Here is a 19,992-nt window from a genome sequence, read left to right on the forward strand (position 1 = left end):
TCCAGATCATATGAGATTCCTTTCCTCAATACTCCCCCTCAAGTTGGAGTATATGTTAATTACACCCAACTTGCTCAATAGTGCTGAAAATTGCTTCGAACCCAATGGCTTGGTGAACAAGTTAGCTGGTTGTTCCTTTGTTCGAATATGCATGGTTTTGACTAGCCCTCTCTGTACTTTTTCCCGCACAACATGGCAATCTATCTCAATATGCTTTGTGCATTCGTGGAAGACGGGATTTGATGCTATATGAATGGCAGCCTGATTATCACAGAACAATTTAACTGCATGTGCATGTTTAACATTCAAATCTCTTAATAAACTTCGAAGCCACGTAATCTCACAGCATGTTGTTGCCATAGATCTGTACTCTGCTTCTGCACTAGAATGAGACACTGTTCCTTGCTTTTTTGTTTTCCATGAGATGGGTGCGTTGCCTAAGAAAATACAGTAGCCAGTAGTTGATCTTCTTGTGTCCTTGCAACGTGCCCAATCTGCATCACAATACGCCTTGATCTCCAATTGTCCGATGGAAGACAAAAGTATTCCTTGTCCTGGTGTCTGCTTAACATATCTCAACACCTTGTAAGCTGCATCTAGATGAGGTTGTCTAGGGTTATCCATAAATTGACTTAGGATATGTACAGCATACACGAGGTCTGGTCTCGTGACTGTGAGGTATATGAGCCTTCCAACTAATCTGCGATACTGACAGGCATCCTTTAAAACGACCCCTTCACCTTGCGTTAGCACCAAGTTCTGATCAATTGGGAATCGAGATGGTTTAGCACCTAGGAAGCCTACATCTTCAAGGACCTCTAATGCATACTTTCGTTGGCCTAAAACAATGCCTTGCTTGGACCTTGCCACCTCTATTCCAAGGAAGTACCTTAACTGACCCATATCTTTGAGCTTGAAATGACTTGCAAGGAAGTGCTTTGTCTCCATGATGTCTTATAAGTTGTTTCCTGCCAATATAACATCGTCAACATAGACTAGCAAGGCTGTGAATCTACCTTGAGTGTGTCGGACGAAGAGTGAGTAATCAGACCAAGACTGATTGAATCCGGATGCCTTGAGAGCACCAGAAAGTTTCAAAAACCACTGCCTCGATGCTTGCTTGAGGCCATACAATGATTTGTGTAACTTGCAAACTCTATTCTCCCCCTTTCGTCCGAAACCAGGAGGCAACTTCATGTACACATCTTCATAGAGGTCACCGTTAAGGAAAGCATTGTTAACATCTAGTTGATGAAGATGCCAACCTTGAAGAGCTGCAAGGCTGAGTAACACTCGAACTATTGTTAGTTTGGCCACCGGAGCAAAAGTGTCACGGTAATCAATCCCTGCAACTTGACTATAACCTTTTGCAACCAAACGAGCTTTATACCTCTCTACTGTGCCATCTGGGTTGTGTTTGATCTTGTAAACCCACTTGCAACCGATTGGTTTCTTGTCAGGGGGGAGAGGCACCAAACTCCATGTCTTGTTTTCTTGAAGAGCTTGAATCTCTTTGTCCATAGCTTCTCTCCATCGTGGTTCAAGGACAGCCTGAGAGAAAGATCTAGGTTCCTTTTCTAGTGTAATGTTAACAGTGAAAGCTTTATGTGTAGGAGAGAGTCTATCATAGGATAAAACATGAGCAATAGAATGAGGGGTACTTGGATGAGTAACCTCGCTCGTGGAAGATGATGGTGCAGTACGTGAAGGAAGGGCTGCCTCAATATGAAAGTCTTGCAAAATGGTTGGAGTTCTAGTTAGCCGTGATGATCTTCGTGGTGTGGCAATGAAGAATGAGGTATTGCATCTTGGGATACGGATAAGTCTGGTGGTGACGTATTTGGAAAATGAGATGGTGGAATATTTGAATCCGAGTGATTTGTGGGATTGATATCAGAGGAAGTTGTGGGATTAGAATCAAGATTTGATTCCGAGTGATTTGTGGGATTAATATAAGCGGAAGTTGTGGGATTAGAATCAAGATTTGATTCCAAGTGATTTGTGGGATTTATATCAGCAGAAGTTGTGGGATTAGAATCAAGATTTGATCCGAGGGGTTTGAGAAGATTTGATCGTCATCAATGTGAGGTGAGGTAGATAAAGAAGGAAAGAGCTGAGGAGGTGTTGGAGAACTGACAAAAGGCGAAGATGTGGAGAGTTTGGATTGATAAGGAAACTCGGTTTCAAAGAAGATGACATCTCGTGAGACTAACATTTTCTTATCTTTCAAGCTATAGACTTTATATCCCTTTTGACCATGAGGGTATCCAAGGACGATACACTGAATAGAGCGTGGATCAAACTTGCTGGGCTGGAGTGGATGAGTAGACATAAAGTAACGACAACCAAAAACACGCAAATGAGAGTAGTTTGGTGATTTGTGAAATAACGTTTCAAAAGGTGTTTTACCTTGCAAAATTGGTGTTGGTGTCCTATTTATTAGATAGGCAGCGGTGAGTATAGCATCCCCCCAAAATGGTTTAGGCAAGTTTGATTGAAAGAGAAGTGCACGAGCAACGTTCAACAAGTGCATGTGTTTGCGCTCAGCGACGCCATTCTGTTGGGGCGTGTTGATGCAACTGGTCTGATGTAAAATACCTTTGGAAGAGTAAAATTGTGTGCATTTAAATTCTGGACCATTGTCACTCCTAACAATTTTTACTCTTTTGCCAAATTGATTCTCAACTAAATTGACAAAGTGAATGAGTAGGGCTGGTGTTTCTGACTTGTGATGCATGAGATAAACCCAAGTGCCCCAAAAAGAGATGGGACGTGGTAGCCACCCCATATGTCCACATGAATCAAATCAAAACAAGAATTACTAGAAGAAACACTCAATGGAAAAGGTCTTCTAGTTTGTTTAGCTAAAGGGCAAATGGAACAAGGACTTGCATTGCAAGATTTATTTTGCAAAAAGAGAAATAATAAAGACACTTTGCTAGATGGATGTCCGAGCCTTTGATGCCATAGGTCATGTGTTTTAGTGTTCACCACATTGCACGTTCCTTTCTTTGGCAGATTGAGACAGTAGAGTCCCTCACTTTCAGTTCCCGTCCCAATCATCCTCCCCGATTGAAGGTCCTGTATGAAACAAACTTGTTTAAGAAATATGGTAATATAAAAGGAACCAAATGCAAGTTTGCTGATGGAGATGAGATTTAGGTAAAACAATGGGACACATAGAACATTGTGAAGGACAAAGTGTGAAGAAAATGACACTATCCCAATGTGAGAAACATGTAATGTGGTACCATCGGGCAACTTCACTGTACGATTGTGCATAGGTTGAAAAGATGTGAGGAAAGCCGAATTACAAACTATGTAGTCACTAGCCCCACTGTCGAGGATCCATGTTACATCTTTATTATCTTGTGAGAGGGCAAATGCTTTACCCGAGAGCTCCTCATAGTTAGGAATGTTACCAACAAGATTGGGTGAAGGCTGTTTGATCGAATTCAACTTCTCTAGTAGCAGGTGGCCATCATTGGAATTCTCCCATGGTTTTGAGGTCTTGGAAGAGCTCTGGTCTTTCTTGTGTTTAATGACCTATTGTTCTTCATCACCAGCCATGAGGTATTTTGTTTGCATAGATTTCTAGGTACTCAAGAGCGATTGCTCTGATACCATAAAGAGATTTGATAGTGTGAATAATATGTAATAACTTCAATTCATTCAGAATGGTTTACAACATTTAATACAACAAAGATGCTAATTCTCTCCATAATTATAGGACTAACTATAGTAATACAAATCTCTTAATTAACTTGTGATGATACAGAAGATCACAATAACGAAGACTCCAGATATTCCTTTCCTCAATATCTTCCCTTTGCTTAGGACAATTACGGTGATCACATGTTCCTTGACGAGTTTGATGGAGATCTATTGTTGCCGTTTTTCTATATATGATCGGGCTAAGGTTTTTCGTGTTTACAAGTTTGGAACTACTGTTCATTATAATTATAACAGTAAATTAATTAAGATTAACAGATTGGCATTTGGAACTACAAACCTAAGCTTAAAAAAGAAACCTGCATTGGTTCTGCATTGTACCGTTGGACCATATATAACCTACAGTCCTTCACAACTTAGACGTCATCTGACATGTTTAGTTTGCCCTCAAAAACTTAACCGCCCCTTGATTGACATATTTCGACAGAGAATCACAATCATTGAAAAGGTCTCCACCACAGCCAAATGCACAAGTGAAACTGATATAAGGGAAAATCACATGAACATAATCTAATCTAATGTTTTACCTAGTTACTTTATACATGCACCAGCTAAATATCAATTAGCAAATCCCCTACTTGCAGAGTAGTCTCAAAAGAAGGATGCCTACTTGCAGAGTAGTCTCAAAAGAAGGATGCGGACATTACATTACCCAAAAGAAGTTAATCACTAAATCCCCCTTCACTCAGCCTTCACAAAATGACGCGAAAGCAACTTCCCAATCTCCAAAAAGTTGACCTTCTCCTTCCCTTCAAACAACTCCTTCAGCTTGTCATCGCAAATGATCTCCCTCTTGTTGGCAGGATTCTGCAGATGGGAAGCATTCATGGTTAGTTAATAACACTCTATCAATAATTGCATGTCAATACAGTTGGTGTTTGGCCAGATCTTATGGTGCAGTTAACAATCATGCGAAACACTAAGATACATTCATGTACTTTCCTAGCTGCTGCGCAACAAAAAATCACTACCTTTTATGTATACAAACAAACATGCAAAAAACTCATGTTATAAAAGCCTAATCTATATTCATGTACTTTCCTAACTGCTGTGGAATATGAAACAATCACTACCTTTTATGCATACAAACGAAAAACCCTTCCGCATCAAGTAACAAGATCTTACAATCACAAATTTTGAATGATGCCATGTGGAGCTTCGAATAAATTTGATATTTTAGAAATCTTTAGAAATTTGAAAAATGAATTAAAAATGTATAAAACCAAAAAATACTTCCAAGCATCTCCCCCAATCTTCTCATTAATCACAAAATGACAACAAAAGTTCATACTTAGTAAACGATCAAAGAAGAACAGGATTAATAGTATTCACGCTATAACATACTTCCATTAAGTGCTGAGATTATTTTAAACCCAACAAATTTTTGAGGAATTGACAATTAACAGATAATTGTATATACGGATCTATACTTCAGTAGAGTATACCGTGCTAGTAAGCAAGAAGAGACAAAGCAAGATAAACATACAAGTGAAATGTCCAAATTTTCTAATATCAAAATAGAAGTCACATGCACAAACTTGGCACCCAGATCAACACCAAGCTAACAGAAGACTTGCATTGACTTAGATTTTGAAAGATCAGATTCAGGGTTGACATTGAAAGTTTTGAAAGTACAGGGAGCAAGATGAAGTTTGACGACAAACAGCAGAGACCTCCCAAAGTATTAGTGTGGTGAAGCAAACTGATGTAAAAGGTGATGAGAAAGTGCACGTAATGAAAAAGCAAAAGAGCAGACACTAGATGGACATTCCCCTCAAACCAGTACAGAAATTTGTTTTGTTATTTTAGTACATCTCCTCTATGGTGGACTCAGATGAAAAAAGAGGGTAATAACAGTCGAGCAATCCAAACCATGATTTATATCAGCATGCAAACTAATTAGGAGAATACCAAGAGATCATCAGGCACATGCTTTTGAACAGCCAAAAGACTACCATAGGACCAGAAAACACTTTTGTAATTTTTCAGGACTTAGCACTTCCATATTTTGTAACAAAAGCAGCAAGAAAAATACAGCTCTTTGGAGAAGAAGAAAATGAGTAATCACAAATAGAAATTTTACACAACATGAGGAGAGAACCGCAGATATTGGGACGAGTATTTGACATGAACCATACAACAGTTTAATTCTTCAACACTGAACACTAGCAAATGGCCATGAAATAGAAGTAACCTGGTTAAGAAAACTGAAAAGTGAAAAAGCACATGGTCTAAAAAGTTTCATCAAATCAGAAGCAATCTGTTAAGCTTTGATTGATCTTGATTGTGACAAAGTCATAAATAACATAACAGAAAGCACTTAACCATACACAAAACTCAACATCTGACTAGCAAGGTTTTGAACCTCTGCATTGAGCCAATCTTCCATCGGAACAGGCACAACTAATTTATTTGGGTTTCCAACACAATACACTTAAGAAAAATGGTCTTATCATAAAAAGCATAACAAAAATCACTCAATCACATCCAAATACTGAACACCAGGTTAACAAAGTCTCAAATCTCTGAATTGAGCCGAGCTCCCATCAGATCAGGTACCTCCAATTTATTTCTGTTTGGATCAACAATAAGGATGCCCAAATAGACACATCCCATTGTTTGCAACAGATATCATAAATAGCATAGAAAAAGTAAATGAACCCTAAACAAGTGTTCAACAACTGAGTAACAGGGTTTCAAACCTCTGCATTGACCCAAGCTCCCAATATATCAGATACAACTAATCTATTTTGGTTCAGATAAACACCAAAGATTCCCATTTAAAAGTGACTAAATAACCCATTGTCTGCAACATGCAACCCTCTAGTTCCATTTTTCACATTTTGGGCTTAGTTTTATGGGGTTTAGGGTTTCGGATTACAAGTGTTTAGGGCTGAGTTTTCCTCCTCATTTGAACCCAAATGCACTCTTCTACTTCGATTAAGAAATCTAAAACAAGAAACCACATACAACAGAAACAAAAATTTAATAATTTTTCAGAACCCAGGGGTTTAACACTGCATGAACAAACACCATTCATCATTATAAATGCAGAGAATGAAGCAAAGGAGATGGAAATCAAGACCTGCAGGTTGTGGAGCTTGATGTGGCTCCAGATCTGCTTCACGGCCTCGGCGCGCGAGGACTCAGGGGCGCCGCCGAGGAAGCTGCCGAGAGCTGGAGAGATCGGAGTCGGCTTCAGAATGCCGGCGTTCCTGTTGACGTTTCTCTTCGGCTTGACCGCGTCGGCTTCCGCTTTGGGCTTGGGCTTGGGCTTGGCCTTCGCCTTCGATTTTGGTGCGGCAGCGGCGACCTTGACGGTGGTTCCGGCCGTGGAAGTGGAGGACTTGGCCGGCGCCAGGAGAGCACGGCAGCCTCGGAAAATCCTAATGGCAGTGGAGGACGACATTGATCTCAAAGCTCACAAGGACTAGTGAGTCTCAGTCTCTCTCTCTGGTCTTTCAAGGGTTTTGGGTGCCCTAATGTGGTGAAAGGCGGTTTTTATATTCCGACTGAGCTTCCAAAAGATCCACTTTTGCCTATTTTCAAATCTTCTCTCACAGCTTTCATTTGGTAATGTTCCTTTTTCTTCTTCTTCTTCTTTTTTAAATACAATTTTCCTTTTTCTCTTTTATTCGTCAAAGAATTTCTTTTTTATTTTATTAGTGAAAGAGTGGTTCTAGTTGGACCTCCAAATTTGCTATTTAGACCTCTCATACTTAATACACCTCTAATTTACTTTTTAGAATATTTGAAAAGCTAAGTAGACCTCATTATTTTTATCAAAATGCCCTTGAACATGAGATGCAAAAATCTGTTATTCTATTTTTTATGTCTATCTTCAACCACGAGAAAAAAAAATGAATCAAAATCACATGACATTGCTCTATTATGAGTAGGTCTTTCCTCCACCAAAATTAATCAGACGGTTGGTTCTCGATCTTGATATGTTGTTGGAACCCCTTTGAATTTGCTAAAAGAATGTTGTTCTCCTTATTTGTCTTTTCATATAAGTTGACAAAGTCAATTAATAACCTAAAAAAATTGGAGGTCCAAATATCAAATTTGGAGGTCCAACTAGAACCACCCTTAGTGAAAATCTTTTCGTTTTCCAATATTATTGTGTGAAAATTTACAATAGTATTTGAAATTTTGGACTAAAATTACACACACTCAACTACATGATGTGGTAAGATTGGTCGAGCGGGATAGCATGGAACCCACGTGCATGTTTTGCGTTCGAATCTCAACTCCTACCAGTTTGTGGCCAGCAAGTTTGAGGGGATTTTGGGTTAGCGGGGGATTAGTTTGGATTTACTAAAATATCACTGTAGACCTTAGTCTAAGTTTGAGGGGACTTGGGGTTAGCAGGGGATAAGTCTGGATCTGCTAGAATATCTTTGTAGAGACCTTGGTCTGAATATTGATTGAGTAGGTGTGTTACTAACTCCCTTACGTAATCAATCAAAAAAAAAAAATTCACGCACATTCTCTCTTAAAGATTCCTATATTTGTACCTCCTTAGATGGAGCTGTACTTGGAGATCCATTTTGTCATGGTGACTGATAGTTTTAGTCGGTCAACCACTACATTTCTCATCTGTAAGTGTTTCTTAATATCAGGATTTGAAGCTTCTTCCTCTACGAGGCCTAGCGATTGCTTCCCGATCGGGTTTAACTTTACAGTGAATGCCAATCGTTCTGGTAGGGCTGCATGGCATATGAGTCATATGCCTTATTAGTGCAATGACTTAATGGTGAAAGGCGATGACAAAGTGCTGCTACAGGTGACAGTTAGCCCGATCAAGAAAGTCAACTTTCCATAGTGAAGTATATTGAAGATTGAAAATCCAATGCAAAAAAGGTCTCTTCTTTAGCTCTTTTCAACTAATTAAATTCTCAATGGCCTCACCATCATTTACATGGAGTACTGTATTGTTAGGGTTATTTTGAAATGATCGAGGTGATACTGATCACCCAACTTGCAAGAGGATTGGTGCCCAAATGTCTTGTGCCCAAGCCCCAAGATAATGCGCAACAAAATTGAAAAATCTCAATTTGGTAAGATTTATCTTTATTAATTAAGCCAATTCTGTAGAGAATGGTTAAATTTTTGAAGTACCTGTAATGCCCATAGTTTATTAATATAAAAAATAACAATATTTCCATCATGAGATGGTGAAATTGATATTAGCCATAAAACTGAAAATAACTACCCATTATCCATTTATTTTCTTTTTTGTTTTTCAATCTTTATCTATTTTCATAAATTTTCAAAAATAAACAGCCAAATGGCACGCACAGAGTGCGTGTCAAGAGGCTAGTATAGGGATTATGCCACAAGACAAAACTACTTAAAGGTATAAAACTCAAATGTCTATAACAGCTATATGTAACATTGTACTTATAGAAAATTGTCATTCATATAAGGGAAGATATTCATAATCTCATGTCTCTATAAAAGTATAAATAGACATTGTGTCATAGTGATTTATCTTCACTTTTGATAAATACCTTTTTGTAACTTGTAGAGTTAAAGGTTCGAGTATTTCATCACGTTTCAAATATTCAATTTCATTTGAATTGTCTCTTTCCAATTTTGGCCCATAATATACTTTGTCGACATGCATAATGAAACGTGTCAATACAGCACTTAATGATTTTTGGTAGCTACTAAATGCAAATTATCATCGATGATCATTTAATCATAGATCCTACGTACACATTCTTATATGCATGCATTAGCTGTAATAAGTTTATTGATATTGGGTACCCATGCCACTTCTGGGGCATACATAGTCACTTCTAGGACAATCATCTCTCATAGATGAATGATGTAGAATGTGGATCTTTTTACGTATAATCTCATGTCGAGCATTATAGGACTTATATGATCTTCCCTTTTTGGGAGTTTAAAACTTTAGACCTGGTGGATATAATCCACACAAATTCACGCCATTCTTTTGATAACATTAGTTTTCTCTTCCCCTAATGGTAGGGATACTTTCTTATTGTGACCACTTGTAAACATGTTTTTGATATTATCACTTCCTTAGAGTGAAGAAATCTATTGGTTGGTGACGAACCCATACCAAGTTTTAGGTCAAAAACATTTAGTTTATGAGCATAAACTATATTGATAAATGGTCTCACCAAGACATCAGCGATTTTACGAGGGACCAAAATTGGTCTATGTCATTCTTTTCAAACGACCATATCATTTGGACCAACATGTTTGCTACCATGCATAGTTGGTCTAGATTGTCTAGATTTTAATCCGAGTAAATTCTTTTGCAAGTAATATCATTATCAATTTAGGTATAAAGCTCAAGATGAGACATGGTGGAAAAGTCTCACACCAATTCATACCGTTCTTCAGGAACAATATTTCTACCCCTTATGGCAGGAGGATTGTCTCCTTAAAGTGACAACTAGCAAATATGTGGTAGATAAACAATTTGCTTGTGAGTAAGGTTAGCAGTCATCAAAACTTGTAAGTGATTCTATGCAACATGATCAACAAAGACGACGTAACCGGTCAAGACAAAATAGTGTATTTGGTTCAATGAACTTCTAGTTCATGACATTTTATGCCTAAATTTACTGTATAAATTTAACATAGGATATATGAGGTAGCAAAAAAGTCTTCTCCAACCATATTGAAGGTACTTAGTGCGTCAATATTTCAAATTTGTTAACATGATAGTAGCTCGTGATATGAGTCTTCTACAACTCGTAATGAAGGTACTTAGTGCGTCCATATTGAAGTCTTCTACAACTCATGATATGAGTGTTACCTTAGCTTGAGTAAACATCAATTGTGAAATATTGACAATTAGAATGGATCAAATTCATTTTGAACTGCTGGCCAAAATGATATGCTCAAAATTTCGAGATAAACACTACAATCCATAAGAACAAGTAACTTTATCATGTGGAGAACCCCAAGTTCTGTGTCACATATAAATGTGTAGTCATAAAGAGGAGGGACTTCAGGCCCACATATAATTAGAGATCCAAGAAACTTGAGGTTTCAATTTTTTTTTCAATTTATAACAACCTCTTAAGGAACATCAGGTTCCTAAATAATCAGAATAAGAAACATATAGTTTCAATGGGAACTCAAGAGATTACAATAAATCTGCGAAATAACACAATAGTGCTTTCAACTTTGCTTATTATAAGCAAAAGACATCAGGGATATGTGATAATCTCAACATTCTTATTAGTCAATGCAATTTAATTTGACTAGTGCCATTTTGAAAATGGCTTGATAAACATCCACCATATAGTGTACCATAGGCGAAACACGCCTAATTTTTAATTTCCTCACATGTGTGATTGTTAGGGCACTAATTGCATTGACTCATGATTTCTCTCTTGCCATGATCCACTTCTGGTGGCATTTCATGGTGTAGCCATGTCAATCGGCTTTCTTGCTATACAATGAGATCCATGAGACGGGGAGATTATACATCTCCGGTAATATTAGAGGCACAGAATGCAAAGAGACAATAATGTGTGCTCTTTTGGAGCCATCAATTAGATATGTAAGATCTGAGATGATTGTTATATTAGCCTCATAAACATAAGCCTTAATAATGTTTTCTAGACACCATGGATAACATTGCATTGTCTGAAAGTCACTTAAAACATAAATTTGAAGATGACACAAATCAAAATTGTAAGAATTGAACAGTGGATCTCATAGGATATACACGAAGCTTCTGGTCCCTGTTATACAGGTAAAACATGACGTTCAATTATTGTATTGTTGTTTGATGTAGATTAATATCAAATGCATTTTGAATTTCTGGCCAAAATAATGTACTCGAAATGTCCAGTTTAAACTTCATGACCATAACTTATGAGTGAAGGATTTTAGATGGTCATCTAGTTTAGTATGATCATTGAGGAACTTCAGGTCCTCATGTAATTAAGGATCAAGGAACTACAAGTTCTGATCTCTTTTAATTTCAAAAGTCACGATCACAAATTTTGGGGTATACTCGTACTCATTCATCATAAACCAACGGCTAAATATCTGCTTACTTTTAAATTGGTGTCAATATAATTCCCTCAAAACTTCAGGTTTGAGGTTTACCGAGATTAATCTTCGATAAATTGTCCATTTATCCACTAGAAACTTAAGGCTCGAGTCTGCACAATTAGAACTTCAAGTTCTAAGGTGGAGTGAACTTATGGTATAGTAATTAATGTAAGAAAACATTAAGAATGCTTTAAGCAAACATGAAGAAGAATGTATCGATCGGCATACAAAAATTTACTTGAAACTTCTAGTTTGAGTTGACATAAAGTCAAATAAACTATATAATTCATTCATGTGTAATCGAAGCTTCAGGGTCAAATATTTTTTTCTAGGGAAAATTTCAGAAATAGTACTTGAAGTTTGGTCCACTATTAATTTATGTACATGAAGTTCCAAAATATAAACTTTAGTACATCAAATTGCAAACCCGACCCAATATATGTACACGACGTCAATAACGGTGTTAACCCTTATGTCATTATTCATTTGTCTAAGGGTACTTTAGTACTTTCAGTTTCCTCAATCTCTCATTCTCACTCTCTCACGCTCTCTCTCTCTCTCTCTCTCTCTCTCTCTCTCTCTCTCTCTCTCTATGTACACAGACCCATCCTCTTTCTCTCCTCCATGTCCACGACCACCATATCTCATCCACCTTCCAAACCCATCCCCTTTCTCTTCCTCCATGGCCGCGACCGAAAGCTTACCAGGCCTATCAGGCCGGAGATAGGCCACCTGCAGAAGGTCAGCGCCATATCTGTCCACCATCTTCAGAAGGCCCATGACTCTCACTCTCTATCAGACCCCAAAATTTCCAGAATGGAAAAGCCCCAAACGAAGAACCCTAACCCCAAATTGAAAAATTCCCAGAATTTCTGTCGCCGAAATCTCCCTGTCGTTGCTCCGCCTCCATTTCCTCCTCGTCCTCCTTTGGTTCTCGTTTGCTTGATCTGGAACAATTGGTGGCTGTGATGGGTTGAAACTTCTGCCCTCTTCTTTTTTCTTACTCAGATGGGTTGCTTTTGATTTGATTGTGTCTGTCTTTTTCTCTCTTCCTGATTTGGTGGGTGTGTATGATTCTAACTATTTGGTTGAGCTTGAAGAGGAAGTGAGAGGGCTTTCATATTGGAGAAGAAGACTGCAACGTCATTTGGAGAGTCTCCAGTAAATGTTGGAAGACAAAACATGCCAGGATTAATATAAATGGGATTTTGGGCGACGATGGTGGGCAAGTTCATGGAAAATTCGATGTGGGAGATGGTGGGCAATTTCTACATCAAGAAATTGTTGTCAAAGATGAGATTTTGGGCGATAGAGGTGGGTTAGTTTGCGGTGGTGGTGTGGCGGAGAAATTGGGTCTGAAGAAGATGGGTGCGAGCTACGAGCCATCTAGCTGTGCCCTCTATTTTGCGAGAGAGAGAGAGAGAGAGAGAGAGAGAGAGAGAGAGATGGGTGCCCAGAATAAGAGAAGAGAGATAGCTGGCTGCTCAGAGTAAAAAAATGTGAAAAGACCGTTTTACCCCTTGAAATACGACAGCTAGCACGAGACTAACGGCGTCATTGACGTCGTGTATGTATACTGGGTCAATTTTGAAACCTCATGTACCAAAGTTTATATTTTGAAACTTGATGTATTGAAATGCATAGTGGCCTTAAGTTGATGTACCCTTCTCAAAATTTTCCTTTTTTTCTATGAACTGCAAGTTCTAAAATTTCGTAATTTGAACTTCGGGTTCATATAAATTTGGTGCTCGAAACTTTAGGCTCGAGGCGAGTAAAGTGAAGCTTCAAGTTCACTTTTAACTAATTTATATTTTATACTCAAAGCTTCAGGTTTGAGTTTTACTGTTAGAACTTCAGGTTCTACTGTGAAATTTTGAACTTCTGGTTCAAAAATATTACATTCGAAATTCATATGTTTGAGATATAGGGTTGTTGGCCCATATGAGTAACAAAAAAAAAATTAAAAGGTGAGTATTGTAATGAAAGTACATAACAAAATAGGAATTGCAAGGAAGAAAATAAATAAATAATGGAATATATTTTACAATGGAAACTTCTGGTTCCATGAATGAAGAAAATACATAGAACTTCTGGTTTGGTTAACTTCACAAATATGATAATCTTTCTCTCCTCTAATTGCATAAGAACAAAATCTCAAAATAAGGTAAGCAACTTCAAATTCAGATTGCCGTGTGGAGGGGGAACCCTAATACCCAAACATTTTAAGGAACTTTCGGCCCTCTTATAATTATTGGGGATCAAAAATATGTGAGTTCATATACTCGATACTCGATTATATAACTCTAAGGATCTTCTGGCCCTCATAATTGTATAAATTTGAGAGACTTCATGTCACAATTTTCTAATTTACATTTCATGATCCTAGAGAAACTTCAGGTCCCCATATGATTAGGGATCAAGCAACATGCGATTTTTATCATTGTATAATTTTGAGGAACTTCTTACCCTCGTTAATTGTATAGGCTTTAAGAAACTTTATGTCGCAATTTTGATTATATAACTCATGAGAAACTCCAAGCCCTCGAGTAATCGGATCAAGAAACTTCAGGTCTTGATCAATTTTGATCCACAACTAGATAAATGTGAGTTTATTATATCAATTTCTCAAATGAATGAAATCCAAATAATAGATTAATAAAAGGGGAATTTTTTGTTTAGTCCTTGTACTATGACTCTGTCATCGTTTCAGTCCCTGACATTTTAATTTAATCTGAAAAGTTTCTGAGGTCGCAATTTTGGTCTAATATGTCCTCGCTGTTAAAAATCCATTAAGTTGGGCCGTTAACAGTGGCGGAACCAAGATTTAACTTCTGGGGGGGTCCAAAATTTATTACAACCAAATTATTATAACATAATTTGAAAGTAAAACAACCACAGTATAACAATAAAAAAAATTGTATATAAACAACGACTATAATCAAATAAAGCATAAAAGAGAATAGAAAAATTGAAATGGTACAAGGACTTAATTAATGATTTGATCAATGAAATAATAAATAAATATAGATAAGTAAGAAAGAGAATCATATTACTGCAAAAAAAATAAAAAACAAAAAAACAAAAAAAGAGTATCGCGAAACACTATGAATGATGAAATTATACAATACTTCTATTACTTTCTGCAAATTGAGAATTTGAAAGAAAGAGATACCAATTGATTCCAATTAATATAGAGAAGCCATAGAAAACCTAGTTAATGACTTGGGGAATATTTTGATTTTGTTCTCTTATTATATTAATTCTTTATGAAATGATTACTATTATTACCTTTTTGTAACTTTAAACAAACTGATGACCACGTGCGTTGGGGGGTTGAGTTCATTACAAATATAACTGGTTGGGGGGAGGGGGGGGTCCAGTAGCAATTTAATTAAGAATGTATATGCTTTAATTAATAACTAATATATAAATATGTATGTGTGTGAAAAGGCGCGGGGGGGGGTCCGGACCCCGTCAGGCCGAACAGTAATTCCGTCCCTGGCCGTTAAGTTGCTGATGTGGCACTCCAAGCCACACCACCTTAGCAAATTGCATGCCATGTAACCTGTAAATTGTCTAATATAACCTTATGTTATTTCTCCACTCCTTTTCTCCTCTCTAATTCCTTTTATTCCCTTTTTTTTTCCTTTTCTACTACCTTCTTCTTCTTCTCACCCAAAACCAATAACATCTGCATTGCATACACGGGTAGAGGATTTGGACTACAGCTAACTCTTCTTGATCCATTCGACCTATAATTTGACTACACCTGAACATTAGAAGCACAAGACATTAATATCAAATTCACTAGATCCAATACAATGAGAATCACATATTCTAGGTACCTAATGATCCTCGAAAGCTTGTTTTTCCTTGCAATATCCATTACACAAGGCCAGTACTCATGTGACCTAGCATTGATCTCCTTAGAAGACCACAAAACTCAACTTTCCCACTATCCAGATTCATCCCCACTAACCTCCATATCTCAATAAAATACTTCCCCACAGTCTCAATCTTCTTCAAATCGCCCCCATCTGATTATTTAGCTGCGCAAACCAATTGGGAATCCATATCTTCACTTTGCAGCCTCCAGCAAACATCTTGTTCACATTAATTGCCTTCAAAACTCCCTGGACAACAACAATTTGCACCTCATAAACACAAACACTTCCTTAATTAAAACACAGCCCTTACATTTCGATTCGAATCCCTTTAACAAATTCTCATAATTAGAAACACAATTTCAAAATGAGTTCAAGCCAACAAGTATGATAGAGAAGATGAAGCACATGTCACCTCTTCGGCCCAAGCCATCGTCCTCAGACTCACTGCTTTGAGGGATCAGAGATCGAGGAGGACTTAAAAGAGAAGGCAAGAGCAGCGACGCCGCTGAGGAAGTAGAAAAAGGGAGCAGTTTTGTTGCCGCTAAAAGTAGAAAAAGCCATGTCTTCTCTGATTGGGTGTGTGAATTTGGGGTTTGGTCTCTCTCTGGTTTTTTTTTTGTGAGAGAATAGGGAGTTGGATCAGAAGAGGAGAATGATTGATGAGGAAGTTGGTGGTGGCTGAAAATGAGGATAGAGCTGCAGACCCACTCTCGAAGACCACCTCGATGTATTCTCATGTCGTCTGGTCGTCGTTCCTCGATCCAGACCACTGACGTTCGACCCAGATTCCACCGTACTCAGCTTCAGTTTCATTCTGGTTCCAAGTTGGGCATTGGATTCCAATCTGATTCTCATATTTTTGGGCTAAAATTAGGGATTTGATCGATTCGGGAAGATGTAAAAGGGGTGGTTGCTGTTGTGCAGAACATGTATGGATAAAAAGAAGAGTCAGGGGTATTCTTGTCATTTTACTATGTACCATGCTTACATTGCGCTGAGTTGGCATCTAACTTTGTGCCACGTCATCTTGTTAACGGAATAATTGGATGGCGAAGACCTATTAGACGAAAATTGTGACCTCAGGAACTTTTCAGATTAAATTAAAATGTCAGGGACTGAAACGATGACAGAGTCATAGTACAGGGACTAAACAAAATGTTTCCCTTAATAAAAACATACCTGAATTTCAAAAGAATTACACGTGGTAATTGAGATACCCAATTTATGCTTGCGATAAACATATATATGCTACTGTGCATATCTCAATTTTTCTTCACCCGTATATGCAAAAGATATGTATATATACCTATGATGAGGAATCAGGAATATATAGGTGCAATTAAACAACCCAGAATAGAATACAAAAAAAAATTTGGGATCTCAAAATGAAACCATAAACTTACATGCAAAAGATCAGATTACTCATGAATTATTTCATGCATACCAAGTAAATCAAAGGATCAGATTGCACATTTCATGACATTGGGAAAAACAAATCGATAAACCAAACAATAAGAGTACTGACAAAGGGTTCGTGGATAATCTTGGAGAAGCAAATATATCATGATGCACCGATAATGTATAAAAGCCCCCCTTTTATTTGCTTGCTAAATCCAATCGAACCAAATGATTTGAAAGCAAGTCAGCAGTTAGCCATCCCTTAATCAAGATATGTTAGGAAACATGGTAATATATCCAAATCGAAACAATTTGTTTGCATAATTACATAACCTGCGAATCAAAACATATATAGATTAAACAATATAATTATGAAAATTAAACTCATAGATCATGAATCATGGTCAAAAGCTACAAACGTTGCACCAAAAATCCTAGGATCATCATGGAGTTATAGGAAAATAGAGCAAGCACACTGATAACTTGTTATAAAGTATGAAGAAGATGAAAAGAGAATGGTTGGGAGGAAGTAGAAGTGTTCTCATTCAGTCTCATTAGCCTCCTTTATATAGAGGTAGGGTTTACATCAAAGTACATAACTAATGAGTATTTACGTTGACAGCCACATAGATAATAATATTTACAACACAACCAAAAAATTAAGCGACAAAAAACCTTGTGCACTAGAAAAAAAAGCTGCCAGACAGCCCATCGAATAAAGAAGCATAGTAGAGAAACCAGGTCAGATGCACTTAGCATGTGAAGCGAGACGGTTTCGGTTCTCACGCCTGTCGTGAAGCTGACCCCTAACACATGTAATATTTGTTAGTTTGTGTTTCTTTACTAAACAAAATCTTGCCTAAACACATAGATCGAGGGAAAAACCTACCAACTTTGGCACTTTGAAACTCGAGCTTTCTCAGAGGTAATAATATAATACCCTAAATTTATGTTATTAATTTCTGATGATGTTCGGAAATTAATAAGTTGTTGATTTGTGTGATTATTAACTTTGGGTGCCTTTCATTGACTTTGGGGTGGAGTGAACGTGTTTCGGACGAATAATTATTCGAATCATTTTATTTTCGAGGTGTCAAGAGTTGACCTTTTATTTGATAGGTTTCTCTGAAAACTTTTTTTCACAAAAGTCGTAGAGCGCGTCGATACGAGTTTGTGGACATGTGGAACGCGTAAATCAGAGATCATATAAAGAAGTTATGGTCAATGGAAGAATCTGTTATTTTTGGAAATTACTATAAATTGAAGTTTTTGGTTTTGGAATTTCATTAATTGACATTTTCGGAAAGTTTCTGAAATTGAAAACCCTTTTCTCTTTGTTCTCTCTCTTTAGAAACCCTTCGACCCTGTTAGAAACAGTTGACCCGACTCGGCGATTTCTTCATTTTTCGGCGTCTTCCTCAAGTGGTACCTGCCCAAACGGATGCATCTCGGCCTCTTGGTTGGATCCCAACCACTGGCCTATCCTAGATCGAGCTGTACACAAAGGATTGAAAGGTGATTTTCAAGGCGACACCGATTTGGAGCTACTTCTCTTCTCTGGCCACAATGAGGCTCGAAACCACTGAGGTTTTGTAGCTCTATTATCCAGCAAGGGTTCCCGTATGGTGGCTCAGCCCGATTCTCACCATAGACAGTGGAATCGACGGTTGAAAGCTGACGGCCGAAAGCTTTCATGCTTGATCCCAGCTGATCTAGGCTGAATCGGTCTTAGTGTCAAGTATGAAAGTTGCTCCCCTTATTGTAATCTACAAGTTGGTTGGAGTTGATTTTACAGTTTGTGAAGTTGGTTGGGCGGTGCGTGGGGTTCAAGCGCAGCAACTTATGCCAGCCCGTGGCAGCTCATCCGGCCTCCCCAGGAGCATATCCTTGGTCTGTTATCTTGTGTTCGTCGATACGAACATGTGAATATATGTTGTGTTACCTTTACTCGATCGTTTGGACGAGTTGGGTTATTTTCGGTTTCGGTTTGTATGATGTTCGATGGTGATGATTCGTCTGTTGGATCGTCCTATTGTTTGGGGGATCTGACCCTTGAAGTGTTCCCTAGACTTTGGGTAGTCTCGGATGAAGCTTCATCTCTACCGACGTAGTATTCAAACTTTAGTTTGCGTGTCGAACTTAGATGTTTTCATACCTCAAGTGATATTAAGATGTGACCCTGATGTAATTAGGTACTTGACGTAGTTGTCTTGGACGGATTGTTGTGATTGGGTTATCTCTGTTCTTGTAAGAAAACACAGAGGGATTCATAAGTGAGTAAATCTCATAATGTTCATTTACGAACAAAGTTACCTTATCGTCTTGGAGTTATTTATTTAACTGTGACTATAGTTGGTATTAAAGGCATTTCTGAGTGAATGACTACGTAGATATATATTTACGTGAAATATATATGTATTGGTGGAACTGGTGATGCAAGCAATATTTGTGATTGTGTTCATATTATTGTTTTGAGATGTGACTTTTCGGAAAACAATATATTGTGGAAATGATGACTTCTATTGTTTTGAAAATATTGAGATTGTGTAACATTTTTGGGTCCTGAGTGACCTCTTTAAATTTTTTGGTCTAGAATGACCATGGAAGTGAGAGCGAAACAATATTTTGAAATTGAGTTCATTATTGAGTTGTGACTGTAGAATTTGTTTTGTTGAGATACCATGGGTCTAGTATGACCATCTTAATTTGTGATTTAATATATGGTAGCATGTGTGAGAATATTTGTGTAATGATCAGTGAAGTCAGTGTGATGATCTTTGTGATGATTGTTGTGTAAAGGGTGTGGAAATATCTGAGTGATAATCGGTGAAATCTGTGTGATGATCAGTGCGATGATTGCTATGTAAAGGAGGTTGATTTGTTATTAAGTTAATAACGATCGAGAGGGTTGTTGTGATGATTTCTC

General features: G+C 37.6%; 1 protein-coding gene across 2 annotated transcripts; it reads right to left on the bottom strand.

The window, feature by feature from the left end:
* Positions 1-4,124: 4,124 nt before the first annotated feature.
* LOC112173245 (upstream activation factor subunit spp27) lies at positions 4,125-7,302 on the bottom strand. 2 transcript variants are annotated; one of them, XM_040512473.1, is made up of 3 exons: positions 6,818-7,300; positions 4,395-4,539; positions 4,125-4,333 (listed from the first exon to the last, which is right to left on the bottom strand). In XM_040512473.1, exons 1-2 carry the CDS (start codon positions 7,139-7,141, stop codon positions 4,414-4,416), a joined length of 450 nt encoding a protein of 149 aa, XP_040368407.1. In that variant the 5' UTR covers positions 7,142-7,300; the 3' UTR covers positions 4,125-4,333; positions 4,395-4,413. The 2 variants fall into 2 exon arrangements, with proteins under 2 accessions (XP_040368407.1, XP_024166605.1); XM_024310837.2 differs by having other exon boundaries at positions 4,125-4,539; positions 6,818-7,302.
* Positions 7,303-19,992: the final 12,690 nt, after the last annotated feature.

Source organism: Rosa chinensis, chromosome 1, assembly GCF_002994745.2.
Source record: "Rosa chinensis cultivar Old Blush chromosome 1, RchiOBHm-V2, whole genome shotgun sequence".
Lineage (NCBI taxonomy): Eukaryota > Viridiplantae > Streptophyta > Magnoliopsida > Rosales > Rosaceae > Rosa > Rosa chinensis.

Bases quoted from the DNA above. Each gene is read 5' to 3' on its own strand.
- LOC112173245 (XM_024310837.2), bottom strand. From the start codon at position 7,141: ATGTCGTCCTCCACTGCCATTAGGATTTTCCGAGGCTGCCGTGCTCTC. The intron at 4,540-6,817 runs GTCTTGATTTCC...TCCCATCTGCAG, and splicing joins TCAAGCTCCACAACCTGCAG to AATCCTGCCAACAAGAGGGA.